The sequence below is a fragment of the Morone saxatilis genome, unplaced genomic scaffold (genome assembly GCF_004916995.1).
Source record: "Morone saxatilis isolate NCDOM2014 unplaced genomic scaffold, NCSU_SB_2.0 Contig21, whole genome shotgun sequence".
NCBI lineage: Eukaryota > Metazoa > Chordata > Actinopteri > Moronidae > Morone > Morone saxatilis.
Window position 1 is genome coordinate 8884847 of NW_023339774.1, and position 12897 is coordinate 8897743.

At 41.7% G+C, this 12897-nt stretch overlaps 2 protein-coding genes across 5 annotated transcripts in view; both read right to left on the minus strand.

Moving 5' to 3' along the window:
- Positions 1 to 512: 512 nt before the first annotated feature.
- si:ch211-222n4.2 (uncharacterized protein LOC101885505 homolog) lies at positions 513 to 5007 on the minus strand. The gene is made up of 7 exons (XM_035668105.1): positions 4498 to 5007; positions 3693 to 3740; positions 3246 to 3363; positions 2209 to 2404; positions 1992 to 2092; positions 1847 to 1906; positions 513 to 1727 (listed from the first exon to the last, which is right to left on the minus strand). The coding sequence occupies exons 1-7, from the start codon at positions 4787 to 4789 to the stop codon at positions 1601 to 1603; spliced, it is 942 nt and encodes a 313-aa protein (XP_035523998.1). The 5' UTR covers positions 4790 to 5007; the 3' UTR covers positions 513 to 1600.
- Positions 5008 to 5815: 808 nt separating this feature from the next.
- Positions 5816 to 12897, minus strand: part of ulk1b (unc-51 like autophagy activating kinase 1) — a 21614-nt gene continuing 14532 nt past the window's right edge. For all 4 annotated transcript variants that reach the window (XM_035667673.1, XM_035667670.1, XM_035667671.1 and 1 more), the window contains exons 19-27: positions 12667 to 12872; positions 12121 to 12242; positions 11733 to 11858; positions 11083 to 11267; positions 10501 to 10685; positions 9821 to 9939; positions 9554 to 9711; positions 9006 to 9141; positions 5816 to 8776 (exon numbers count right to left, since the gene is read on the minus strand). In XM_035667673.1, coding sequence (XP_035523566.1) covers positions 8721 to 8776; positions 9006 to 9141; positions 9554 to 9711; positions 9821 to 9939; positions 10501 to 10685; positions 11083 to 11267; positions 11733 to 11858; positions 12121 to 12242; positions 12667 to 12872 — 1293 coding nt within the window. In that variant the 3' untranslated portion in view covers positions 5816 to 8720. The remainder of the gene's footprint in view (positions 8777 to 9005; positions 9142 to 9553; positions 9712 to 9820; positions 9940 to 10500; positions 10686 to 11082; positions 11268 to 11732; positions 11859 to 12120; positions 12243 to 12666; positions 12873 to 12897) is intronic.

The following is a 12897-nucleotide window of genomic DNA, read 5'->3' on the forward strand; positions in this document are numbered from 1 at the left end:
CTTAATTCTGTATTTGACATGTCTATGAAGCAAACAAAGTCCTCAACACCCCTAGAACATGCCATGCCATTACTATTTTAATTTTTTGCATAGAACTTATCAGAACAGAATTTAAAAAGTACCCCCTGGACACAAGCACCCACTTAATGTCTTCCTCATTTTTCAGTTTGGTATGTGTTCTGTTCACAATGTTTTTAAGTAAGCACTTCCTCATAGTTTCAGTCAGAACACAACAGGGGTTTAAACTTGTGGAACCAGCATAACATTACAGATTGTATCTTTGTTACCAATTATTTTCACACATGGAGAGTTAATACAGAACTGTAGTAGTCTGATGGGACTGAAAATGTTGCAAGTCATTGTAGCAAAGCCACCAGAGGGCAAAGAACCACAATAACAATGCAGATTTAAGAGAGGGCAAATGAACATTGAAATTTAATGTGGGAGTTTTGTGATATACATTGAATCAATTTCATGCAGAATGTGTACTACATGTTGATGACCAACCACAACACAATCCAACAAGGCCTCTTCAGCGACAGAGACACTAAAAATATGTCTCCTGATCCATATAAGCAGGGTCAAAGTTGGGCTTAATCAAACAGAAAGGTTTGCACCAAATGTCATCCTTCAAATAAACAAAACAATGAATATCTCAAATTTCTTAAGATCTGCAGTATTAATTACAGCTCTATGCTGCATGGTCTGGCAAGTCTGTAATGTTGAAAGATGCTTTCACTTCCCTCATGCGTAGTGACACGATAGAACATCATTTCAATAAAACTGATGAATGTAATAAGTGTATGCACATGGAAACAAGCAGGTCACTTTTTCTAGGCAGGGTAACCCCCTCTTACTTATGCTGTGTCATAATTATGGTATAAAATACACAGCATCACATACACTAAATAGTAAATTGTGCATATTCTTTTGATTGCTGAACAGAAAGGGACACCAGTCTGGAGAAAGCACGAGGACAGGGCTATTTTGTGTTGTGACCATTTCATAGAGTTTAGTTTAGTTTAGTTGTACTGTAGGTGTATGACTGGTAACACTTGGCCAGTTAAAGCATGACACTGCTCCATACTATGTAAATACACACCAATACAAAACGTGCCTGAGAAATCAGCCTGTTAGTGTCTTCTGTATTATTAATTGCATGTCCGTTTACAGGCTTAACTTTGGTTGCTTGCACAAATAAAAGTTAGGAATACTTTACTGTTTTAAAGTGACAGGTGATTAGTTATATCAGACAATTCCACCATCCTTTTGGCAGAATTACAACAAATGTGCAGTGAAAACTAAACTAAAGCTAAAATAAGCAGCCAGTGTTAAGGTAAAGATGTCAAAGTTTAATAGTTAAAATGTCCTAAAATGTACTGTTTGGTAAGCAATTAAATAAATAAATACCATTCCCAGTACACAGCTAGATCTTTTTTGTGTGCAAATTTAAAAGCTAATAGACCTTTTTGTTTTTTTAATCTTTTAATATTAACTGTCCTTTGTGAGTTATAGCAGTAAAAAAAAAAAAACACAGGTCAGCCATGAAAAGCCCCGTCCTGAGGTGGATGTAGCTGACGCTGTGGTAGTTTTGATCCTGTCACTGCACCGTTCTTTTGAAACGGTCTCTCTGCACAGCGCGGGTCCTCCTCTGTCTATCTGCAATGGAGGAGCCGAGGCTCTGTTTGAGGGCTGGGAGGACCACCCCAGACTGAGAGGGTCCAGACCTGGAAAAGGAAACATATGTAGAGGTAACAGAGAGGGCCAATGTGGCTTTCTGACATCAGTAAATGCAGTAAAAAGCAATCTGTTGCATAGAGGAAGAGAGAGACACGGATTTACATACATTTTTTCCGGAAATGTTTGGAGACCAAGTTTTGGAAATTTCTTTTCTTCTGAAGATTTGCTGAGAAGTACAAAACAGAGACCTTTACCACAAGTGTGCTAATTTCTTTAGATGATAAAAATGGTAATATTCTTAATCTCTTTACCGGGTACCATCAACAAGGTAGGCCTTGGTCAGAATGTGGTTCTCTGGGGTAATTTTCTTGCTCAAAACAATGTCTCTCAGCAAAGCCTTCACACGTATAATCTAAAAGACAGAGTTATAATGAAGATATTTCCACAGAAACATTTAAAAAAGATAATAAAAAACACTAAATACTGCATTTTTGAATTCCAAAACATCATCTGATGATGGGCACTTACTTCCTGAGACTGTAAACTGTTAGCATTGTAGAGCTGCCGAATGATGACCTCACACTCCTGTAGTGTGGGAGCGCGCGGGGGATGGGAGGGGCTGCTGTGAATTCGCAGAGGCTGTAACGAGGTGATGAGGCCCCCCTTCACTTCTGGACCGGGGTCCTGCCTGGCAGATCTGAGAGTTTCGCCGCTCTCTCCGATGCTTCTCCCCAAGTAGTCAGTGCGATGATGCGAATTAAAAGTGACACAGAAACTGTTAAAGGCAGTTGTAGCTGTAAATGCCTCGTTTCTACACCTAAGTTAAATCAGTAGTCTTTGCATTAGCGCAGACTACAAACCGTGGGCACGATTTTATTTAAACAAATATGACTTTGTGAGCTGGGAACACCTGAATAAGCGCTCAAATAACAATGTACTGTATCTTTTTTATAAAATAACACATGGTATGGGCCCTTCCATATGCCCCTTTAGTTGTAGACACCCATACCACCATCAGAGGACTGAAAGAATTAAACATACTATAATTCACTTCAGGCATTTAAAACAGTGAGGAAAACCACCTGCCGTCTGCTGCTGACACTAAAACCAGTTGTGAACCCGGTTTTTGCTTCACACGCTGTAACTGTGGCACACCACAGCCTGTGGTAATCAATGTGTTGTTTCATATCTTCTTAGTGCGATTAATGCTGCTATTAATGTTATTCTAATGCTATGCTACCCTATATTATTCAGTGCTATATTGTAACGTCTAAAATGCACCAAATCAAGTACATGCTGTCAATATTTATAGAAACATTTCTTAACCAACATGCCATTTCTTATCATTGTTCTTCTCTGTCCTAGCTGCATCAAATTACCAACGAATGTCGCTACCTGTTTTGTCATCACAGCCATGTTACTAGTGAACATTTTGTGTGTGAATATCTTCGAAAAAAAACACAAATCATACATAAAATCCAATCACACTGCGTCAGTATTGAGGCTGACTCGGTAGGCAGGTGAAGTACTGAGTGAGAACCAGATGTAGTTGGACGGGTATTCACCTTAGTGCTTGGTCCTGTGAGGGTCGCGTGTCCTGCAGCTGCTCCTCCAGGTAGAGTCCCGTGTGGGCTTCACTTCCCTGAGTAGGTGGTCTAACGCCTCGTCGACTGTGTGTCATTCCTAGAAGATGGGGGAGCCGAGACGAAGTTTTTTGGCAGACTGAGTTTCACCTTATTGTCCTACATGAGATATTAACAACGAGAACATCGCCTTCACTCCGGGGATGCCTTTGAACCACAGAAGGTTTGTATAATATAATAACGCACACTGTGAGATAACACATGTTCGTCACAGGAAGCATCCCTTTAATAACTTGAATATATGTTTCTCAGTATATATCGATATCACAGTGTACACCCACTGCTTTCAACCATCCCAATCCTGCAAGAACATCAGCTGCGCACAGCAGGGCCAAACAAAAACAGCAGCACATCAGGATTACGTCTTACCTTTTCTACTCGACTTGGGAGGCTCCATTATCAGCTTATACTGCAACTCTGCAACATCCATATTATGACAAGTTTAGTGTGTGTTGGGGAGGCACATAAGAGGCACAATCTTGTAACACAGTCCCGGCAAAGCGACCCATGCGTCCATGGGGGCCTGACGGCTGTGATGGCGCGAGGACAGATGACTGGGGAGACTCCGGATGGGTGGTGAGATGCAGTTATATGGAACGGCATGTGGCCTGTTCAGTAAAGTGACACCGGATCTCTGTCCACCTCCCACTGAGAGACCATCAAACCCCCACAGTTGCTATGCGACCACCATACCTAGATTGAATGTCTCTCTTTTTTTTCAGCGCCTTCTGAGGAGACAGCCAGGTCTTTGTCATAAACTTATACATTTATTATATAATAAGAAGAAACCTGAACAAGTTTCTGAGTTCACACCTTGTAAAAAGGAAGTTAATTCTTGGGATTACTCAGTTGTCCTGGTGAAGTAGCCAATTCCTTGATGATAATAATTAAGTCTCTCTTATTTCATTGTTTTTTTTTCTTTTCTTCTCTTCTGTAAAGCACTTTATAACTACAGTTTTGAAAAGGGCTATACAATTATCATCACTCCTTTGATATCAGCTATGCATTGTGTGGCTCACCTACTGGTCTCTAACTGAGATGTCAACAACATATGAATCATTTATGATTATTCCAAATTATTAGGTTACATATTCCGCCTACAGCCAGGGTTAAAGTATTCATCACTGGACACAATCATTAAGGACATTTCCCCACTTTCCACTCGTTTCTTCACCTTTATTCTCCCGTCTGAGATACTCTATCTCTGCGTGGAGCTTCTCCAGAGTTTCCTTGTGTTGCTGCTGAAGGAACTGGATATTCTTCTGCATTGAGGCGACGCGGGGGTCCATGTCGCTGGGACAGGACCCCTGTGCTGCTCTCCCTGCTCCCCTGTCCGCTGACGGGACAACGGGCAGCGGCTGCAGCTGGTTCGCCGGTAAAAGCCGCGGAGAGCGAGGCTTCCCGAGGCGCCCAACTCGGGTCCACTGTGGCAAATGCCTCACCGGCGGAAGGTTATAACTTGACATGGCTTTGGTTCATCAAGCTAACGAACCATTTTAGCCGTGTTTGCTAGTGAGGCGGCGACGGCTTGTTTCCACACGAAGTTGACCGGCGACAAAGTAGCACCATTCGCTAACTAACTGTGTTTTCTTCTACCATTATATTATTACAACTAGCAAGTTGGCTTAAGTGTGTTGCTTGTTAACAGCTCAAGTACCTGAATTACTTTTGCACTCATTTGACATGCGCCCCACTCATACACAACGTTGCCCTGACAACTAACAGTCTATGGTACTGTCGTTGCCCTCAGTTCAAGCTCTCAGGCAAGCTGCGCAGGGTCCCGCCCCCTTGGCTAGGATTGGCAGTGGTATTGGTTGAGCTTTTAAACAGAACCATTTGATTGGTGGAGCTTGTTAGGGGCGGCACCCAGGCTTGGAAACGCTGCCTGACAGGCTAACCTCTAGGGCTAGTCAATATGATTCTTGGAGTGTGTGGTTTAATTATTTGTTTCACCATTTTAAATAATGTATATTTTTTACAGCTGAAAAAAATAAAATATATAAATTAAAGCAACTTACTCACAAAAGAGCAAGGAGGGTACATTACAGGAGCCCACATAAAATACCCACTTACTTTACTGTATAATGTGCCTATTAAAGATGGAAGAGAAATAATAGAAACCAGTGACATTTAAAAACAAAAATCTAAAACAAAACAGTACGTTTTAGAGAACGACCAGCCGTAATGTTAAGTAGATGTGACTTGTCTAAACACTGGTATGTTCCTTTAAATAGACCTAATTTAAAGTCCCTAATATCCAGTATAATTGGTCTTAGGCAGGTTTAATAGGTCAGCACAGACAGTAGCTCTAGCTGCCCGTCAAGCTCCCTTGTACAGTAGGTCAGGATCAGGTGTATAGGATCATATGTAGCATATGTCATGGTTCTGACGGCACTAAGGATTTCTAAAGGAGCGTCTGTTCAAGCAAGACTTTAAACTCCATAACCGAGGTGACATGACCGCAGAGGAAACTCACGTCATCTTCAGACAAATTACCTTTCCTTTCACTTTATTCATGTTGCAAGGTTACATCACACACAGGGACACTGAGATAGTGTGTTTGTCATAGATATGACAACATTAAAATGATTTTGCAACAGTAAGAGACAATATGGAAGATCAGCAGAAGGCCTATTCTTTGGAAATGTATAGGTGGTATGGTACTGTTCTCTCCATGCCTGCAGCATCATATACACAATAACGACAATAACTTAATTTACAATATTTACAGGTAATACAGAATTAGTAAAGTGAAAACACAAAATGAAAACATTCAGGTATGTTCTTATCAAACATACAAAAAGAATAATCCAAATAATTGACAGCTCTATTATGGGAGTGCACATAGCAGAATCTTCATGAAGGTTATACTTCATTTTATCTTTATGTGATACTTTGAACAGTAGCTGGTAGAGTCTACGTGCCCCTTTGTCAGGCCCCATCTCCACACTTCCTGCGCCAACCTTCTGTACTCTACTATTATACTCTTTTTTTATTTCAACTGCTGCTCAAATTATTTTTATGGCGATTTTGACTCCTACGCAAGATAATCATCGTTAGGCTGGCCGATGGCAATGATTGTAGGGAACAATAAAAAGTGACACATGCATCGGTATTATAAAGGTATAAGAGGCCAACAGAGCAGCATGTGTAAGAGACAGAGAGCCCGTGGATGAGTCGATATTAGGAATGTACGCTCAACATTTGAAACACGCAAACATTTCAGAAGTTCGCTGACGAAATACAGAAGGCCACAAAGCAAATACACATAATGTATATTTAGAGAAATCGTCACTGAGTAAAAACCCTTTCCTCTGTTCTGTTCTGCTGACAGTGCTACTATATTGGCTTGGTAATCTCAGCGTAAACCATCTTCGGCCCTCACCATACACCAACACCTTACTCTAAAATATGCACTTCATTACCATCTTAACTTAAAAAGGCAGAGGAAAATAAACCTCAGGGAAAAGAAAGTAACACTAGGGCCTGGCATTGGGTTACACCGGAGGATCCATCTCTTTTCAGGAGATATTTTAGTTTCACATGTTAAAGTGGGATCTTACCCAGAGTCAACTACATCCACGCAAGTCAACTGGAGTCAAAATCAAATCATTATAATCATTCATACATCTTTTACAGAACAATGTCTTTAGTTCTGTAAGGAGCAAATCCCACTGTCTATTAATACATCACACCTCACTTCACACACACGTGTGTGCGTGCACACAAACATCTCTCTCTGAAAGCAACCAAAGCAGAAGTCGACCCTTCCCATTGGCCCACAATTTGGGGGAGTAAAGGTATCCTGTGAGGTCAATATCAACAATACAAATATAGTTCAGGTAAAATACAAACGTTCATCTAGCACGCCAAATCAGCAGAACACTTTTCAAAATTAAACACACACTGACTACTCTGAAAGAGAACACGACACAATCAATGCAAATCCTTTTTTCAGTGTAAAGCGATTTTTCTTGTCCTTTTTCTTCTTAAAGAAATCTTTCTAAGGTTTCATAGCTTATACCATCTCTGAGTCAACATTCTCACATCGAACACCTTATGACAGTAACTACAATACAACTAAAACTGCAATAAAAGTCTAGTAAACCTAAATAAGCAAATCTGTGTAGGTATCAACAAAAACAGAACATGTTTAGCATGTTCCACTCAAGATCGTTCTCTACAGTACTTCAACAGTGCAAAAACATTCAGACAACTCTAAAATTTAACACTTGGCTAATATTACCGCTCTTTCTCTCCTGTCAGCCCTACATTCAAATCTGATTATACTTGCTTAACTTCGACGTGATTGATTGATAACATACAAACAGAGTATGGAATCGTGTGAAGAAATTACCAGCAACAGCAGCATCTAAGCTTCTGTACACCTGAGGAATGCAACCCAGGTTATTGCAGCATCTGTAACGTGATTGCGATCAGGGATGCCAAAAGACCACTTTCAGTCCCTCTTGAATTAAAAGCTATATTTTGCATGTAGCAGTGGGGTAGTGAGTGTTTTCTGGACCCATTATCTGCCTTTACTACCTGCCACCATTTAACAAAACAAAATTACATCATTGTTATAGGACGTGGTCTTTGACATTAAGCTAGTATAGAATCAGTAAAGTGCCCAAACCAGCACAGTTACCTACAGCGAATCTAAGATAACACCCAACACAAAAATGAAACCACATTTTTTTAAAGTCATTTTGGCAACAGTTTTGTAATAGTGCTCGTATGCACTGATAAAATCAGAAAAAGTAAACCCAGGGAAGCAAACAAACGGTGTATGACAAACATACATTTGATGAGAATGATACTCGGCCATTCTCTGTCTTGTAGGTGTACAGCAGACTCTGTACACTCCCTCCAGTTACTGGTACTTGGTAAAAAAGAACAATTTGTCTATAGAGTCGCCTATAGCAAATTTGTAGCATGAATAATTGCCCAACAAAAAGCTATCTGTTTATGTTTAGATAAGTACTGTATGTGGGTATGTGACTACTTGGCAATAATTGTTCCTGCATGTGTTACGCCTAGTGAAGGTAAGCTTCTTCTTGGCAAAACATATCCTATTCAGTGCCAGGATCAAAGTCCTCTCACATGGACGAGAGCGTAGACATTCTTTCACAGCTCAAGTGCTTCGTGTCCAACACTGGTTCGAGTTTAGTGTTGGGGAAGTCGCTGCCACTGTCCAAAACTTGAGCCGAATGGCAAGTCATTTAGAGAAGAGCACAAATCCTTGAGGTTCACTGAAGTCTTGTGGTTGTCTTGTGAAAACTAAACCATGTCTAAGTGAGAACCATGAGACGTGGGTGCAGATTTTGGTTTGTAATGGTAATGTGCAGGGTGCAGATGACTGACATCATATCCCCACTCCAAGAGGCAGCGTAGGACTCAAACACAGAGGCCTGACTGCAAAGCTGTGAGGCGACGTTCAATGCACTCCTTACCTGCAGACACAAAAAGAAAGGGTGAAGGAAACAAGTCAGTGGAATTGCAAGTCATTTCCATGCTGTGTTAGCATGGGTAGCCTCCAGGCGTTATGTTACGGTTTCAAATCCAAAGACATGCAGGTTAGTTCTGTTTTGTCAATGTGCGTTACGGTGAAATATTGTACACATTTACGTAACAAAACAGTTTTCAAGATGATTTTTTGCTGGAGCTGGCAGACATACATACATTTGCTAACACTGAGGATGTCATCCTGTTCAGTGAGCAGCAGAGACAGGCCCTCCATCAGCAGGAGAGCTTTATGGTAGCGCAGGGCCGATGCTTCACCTTGGTGGAACATCTCGTCCAGCGCAGCAGCCTGAACCTGAGATGACACCAGGATGCTGAAGTTAATACATTAGTATTGATTTAAAAAAAATAAAAATGTTGCTGGGGCATGTAATAAGCCTCAGTAACGCTGTTACTGTTGCTCTATGTATTACTCTTTCCTGAGTGAATATACAAATACATTTAGCTGTCTATATATAGCACTTTAAACACTATCCAAGTACTTTAGTTTCTTTACAATATCCAGTGATCATAAAGCAATAGTTTGGGAGAAAATGCTTGGAGCTTGCTAGAGAGAAATAAAGAGGGTAGGAGGGATATTTTTGCCATATAAACTTCACTAATTATTCACTGGACACAGTATCTGAATGATTACGCTGTGGCCTGCTGGTCAGTAACCCTCGTCTCCTTCTCTGCTTCCCAGCTGTCTCACTTTTCCTCTGGCTTACCATCTGCACAGTGTGGCTGAACAGCAGCCGTTCAGCTGTGATGGAGGTGATTTGGTCCATTAGACGGTGCTTCCTGGAAAAGAAGTGCTCCAGACGGGTGCTGAGTGAGCGGCAGGATGCCACACTGGACTTGTACAGCTCATTCAGCCTCCTCACTACTGTATATGGACAAGAAAATGCATTCTGTTACAATCAAAACTTCTGCTTTAAGATGTACTGTATATTAGACACCTTAACAAGACCCTTCCAAAATGAAATGGTTCATACCTTGTTTGACTGTAGCAGAGGGGTAGAGTTTTCCCTGTTTAACTCGCTCCATGGCTGTGTGTAAGGCAGTTGACAAGAGTTCTGCAGTCTTAAGGTAGAGAACCAGCTGTTCTGCATGACTGAGGAGAGGAACACACACACACACACACACACACAGTCCTTAAAACTCAATTATGAATCCACAAATGAGACAGGAAATTAAAACAATACAATTCTGCCGTTCACTTATAAAAGTTGGTCAAATATCTGTAGAAATAATGTGTATAGCCAAGTCTTTCTCATTAAACAACATGCTGCCCATTATCTAACTCCCCGACATCTTATCCTCATTTTTCTCTGCATTCCATTTCTACAACTCACTTTTTTTCTTTAATTTTTTCTTTACTTATGTCAGCATGTCTTTGTTTGCTCTGATGCAAAAATGCATTCAAGCTTGTTATACCAAGCAGCAGAAATTCTATTTCAGTCAGTCCTCCTGAGTAGGCTCTACAAATCTCTTAACTGCAACATGAACGTCTGACTTGACAAATCTTTTTGCTTTTTGCCCAATTACAAAAAACTGCTTTGTCCCTGAGGATATTTCTCAATTCAGACAAAAGATCCACACTGGAATAATTTCCCATCCACACTGGATAAACAGCATCACGGCCATGAACAAAGACTCACAGCCGTGGCCTTACCTCCACTCTCGGCTCAGCGAGCTTATCTGATCTGCTACAAGGCTCTGCTGCTGAAAGAGGGAGGGATGAGAAATGTCTCCCAGCTCCCCCATCACCGCAACACCACGCGCTCCAGCCACCTCCATCAGACAGCAGGCGAAATCCAACGTGAAGCGCAGGCTTTGCACAGTGTCTGTATGCTCCTGCTGCACTCAGAGACAGACAGAGGCAGGAGGTGGTTTACTCATAGAATTTAAAACAGAGGACACCAGAATGTGATTTTGCATTCAGTCCGCATTACGAGGGGGAAAGGGCATTCGGTGCATTTCATTATTCCTCTCTCAGATTCCACTTCAGGTCAATTTGCCAAAATCACTTGAGCTACAGAAACTTCAACTGCACTTTGCTCTCTTTTTTTCTATTTTTCTCACAGTCTACAGTCTCTAGAGGGATTCTTTGTTTCAAGTTTTCGTGAGAATGAACCTCTGATTGATTACACAACAAAAGGAGTCATTGCTGCACACATAAATAGAATACACAGGATCTAGGGGCTGACTCCCCTTTCACTACTTTCCAGATCTGTGTATAAAACCTGTTTCTCACCTCCATCAGCGTCTCCTCAGGCAGGTCAGGAGGCTCGAAGGTTACAGCACCGCCCATGTTGGCTGTGATAGGATCAGTGAAACTGTAGCGAGGACTAGAGGGAGCCTCAAAGCCATCCAGATAGGTTCCTGTCTGTGGGTAGCGGCTTGTGAAGGAGCCTGCGGGGCTGACTGAAGTGAATGAGCCTGCAGGAGTCACAAAAAGACACGGCAAAACAAAACGGATTTAACATACATTTTCTGTTCATCAAGCATTTTTGCTGCTATGCTGCTTGTTGTTTCTGGTATTAACCCTTGTTGCTAACCACTGTCCAAGCTTTAATGATGTTAATGATCAACATCCACCAGGAGCTACATGAACTTTTCCTTTTATACATACTAAGTGCCAATTACCAATCTGAAAATTGTGTGTTTAGTCATTTGGGTTATTACTCCCTAAATGTGACTACTCTCCACAGTGGGGCTTAATTTCATTTTTTTTAATTCAGTTTCCACATCATGCGAAATGAAAGTAACAGCCTCTCAGTGCTCTATGTTGCAGAGCGTAATACTAATGCTGCTGTGTAAGTGGAATTTGATTCCCACTTGCTGCAGAAGGGATGTGAAGACAAATCACTTGTATTTAGCTGCGTTAGGATGTGCATGTGCTACCTGAGTATTTCCTCTGTCTGGAGGTATGAGGTGGGGTGCTGCCACTGGGAGGAGAGCCCACAGTGAAAACCACCTGTGCAGGGCTGCTGGAGCAAGGTGCAAGGCCTCCCCCACCACTGGGGGGCACTAGAGGGCAGGGAAGAGCAATGATTAAAGGTAGGGCAGACCTTAATAATTCATTGTTATATCAGGGGTTTTTAATATGCATCGAATCCTGAAGTAAGCCTGTCGAACGTTGGAATGAGCCAAGTAAACACACTGGAGTATACAAGAGCGCACACATCCAGAAGAGATAAATACTAGGTGCTGGACTGAAGTACATGTGAAAAACAGAAATAATAATCTGCCAACTACATGTCTGATATTGTCAATCGTCAAACGTGCCTACCTGTTATGTCTATGGCTTTTTCAGAGGTCAGGTTCTCTGCGCTGCCACGGTCACCTACAAGTCCGCCTGGTCCAAATGCAGCCATCAGCAGCATGTCAGACAGAAGACCGGCACTCTGAGACCTGCACCACAGACACAGGAAACACAGAGACAGAGGGCATAGACGGGAAGAAAGTGATATGAGAAAGGCAAACATCCTTGTTTAATAAATATTTCCTTTCCATTCATTTACTTCTCTTTCCCTGCAAGCTATAACGGTTAACAGTGCTTCTATCCACTCCAGTAGGTTCAATATCCCTGTCTTGACCTTTCTTCGACATACATGAGAAGAATGAATAAAAGGGGCAATTTGAATGCAGCTTCAATGTAATGTAAAGGATTTACTGTAAAAAAAGCTTCATATATAATAAACCTAAAACTGTTCGCCACTGCATAAGCACTTCCATTGTGTCTATTTAGTATCTAAATGGAATCAATCCCTCCTGGATGTCCAGAATCAATGTGGTAAACATAAATAAAAAACAAGAGCAAAAACAGCAATCTAACCTTCCAAAGCCCTTGGTATCATCACTCAGTCTGTGGAGGCAGTGGGCAGGCTGGGTGACCTGTGTACTTGCATGTTGTCCTGGGTCTCTGGGCTCTACCGGGGCAGTCCTGCTGCAAGGGGAGCCGATCACCAAACCTTGCTGCGTCAGGAAGGTCACAAGGTTCGGAGTACTGGGAGGTTTGGGGAATTCAAATGGAGGGATGGCCTGAGGAGAGAGAGAGAGGGAGAGA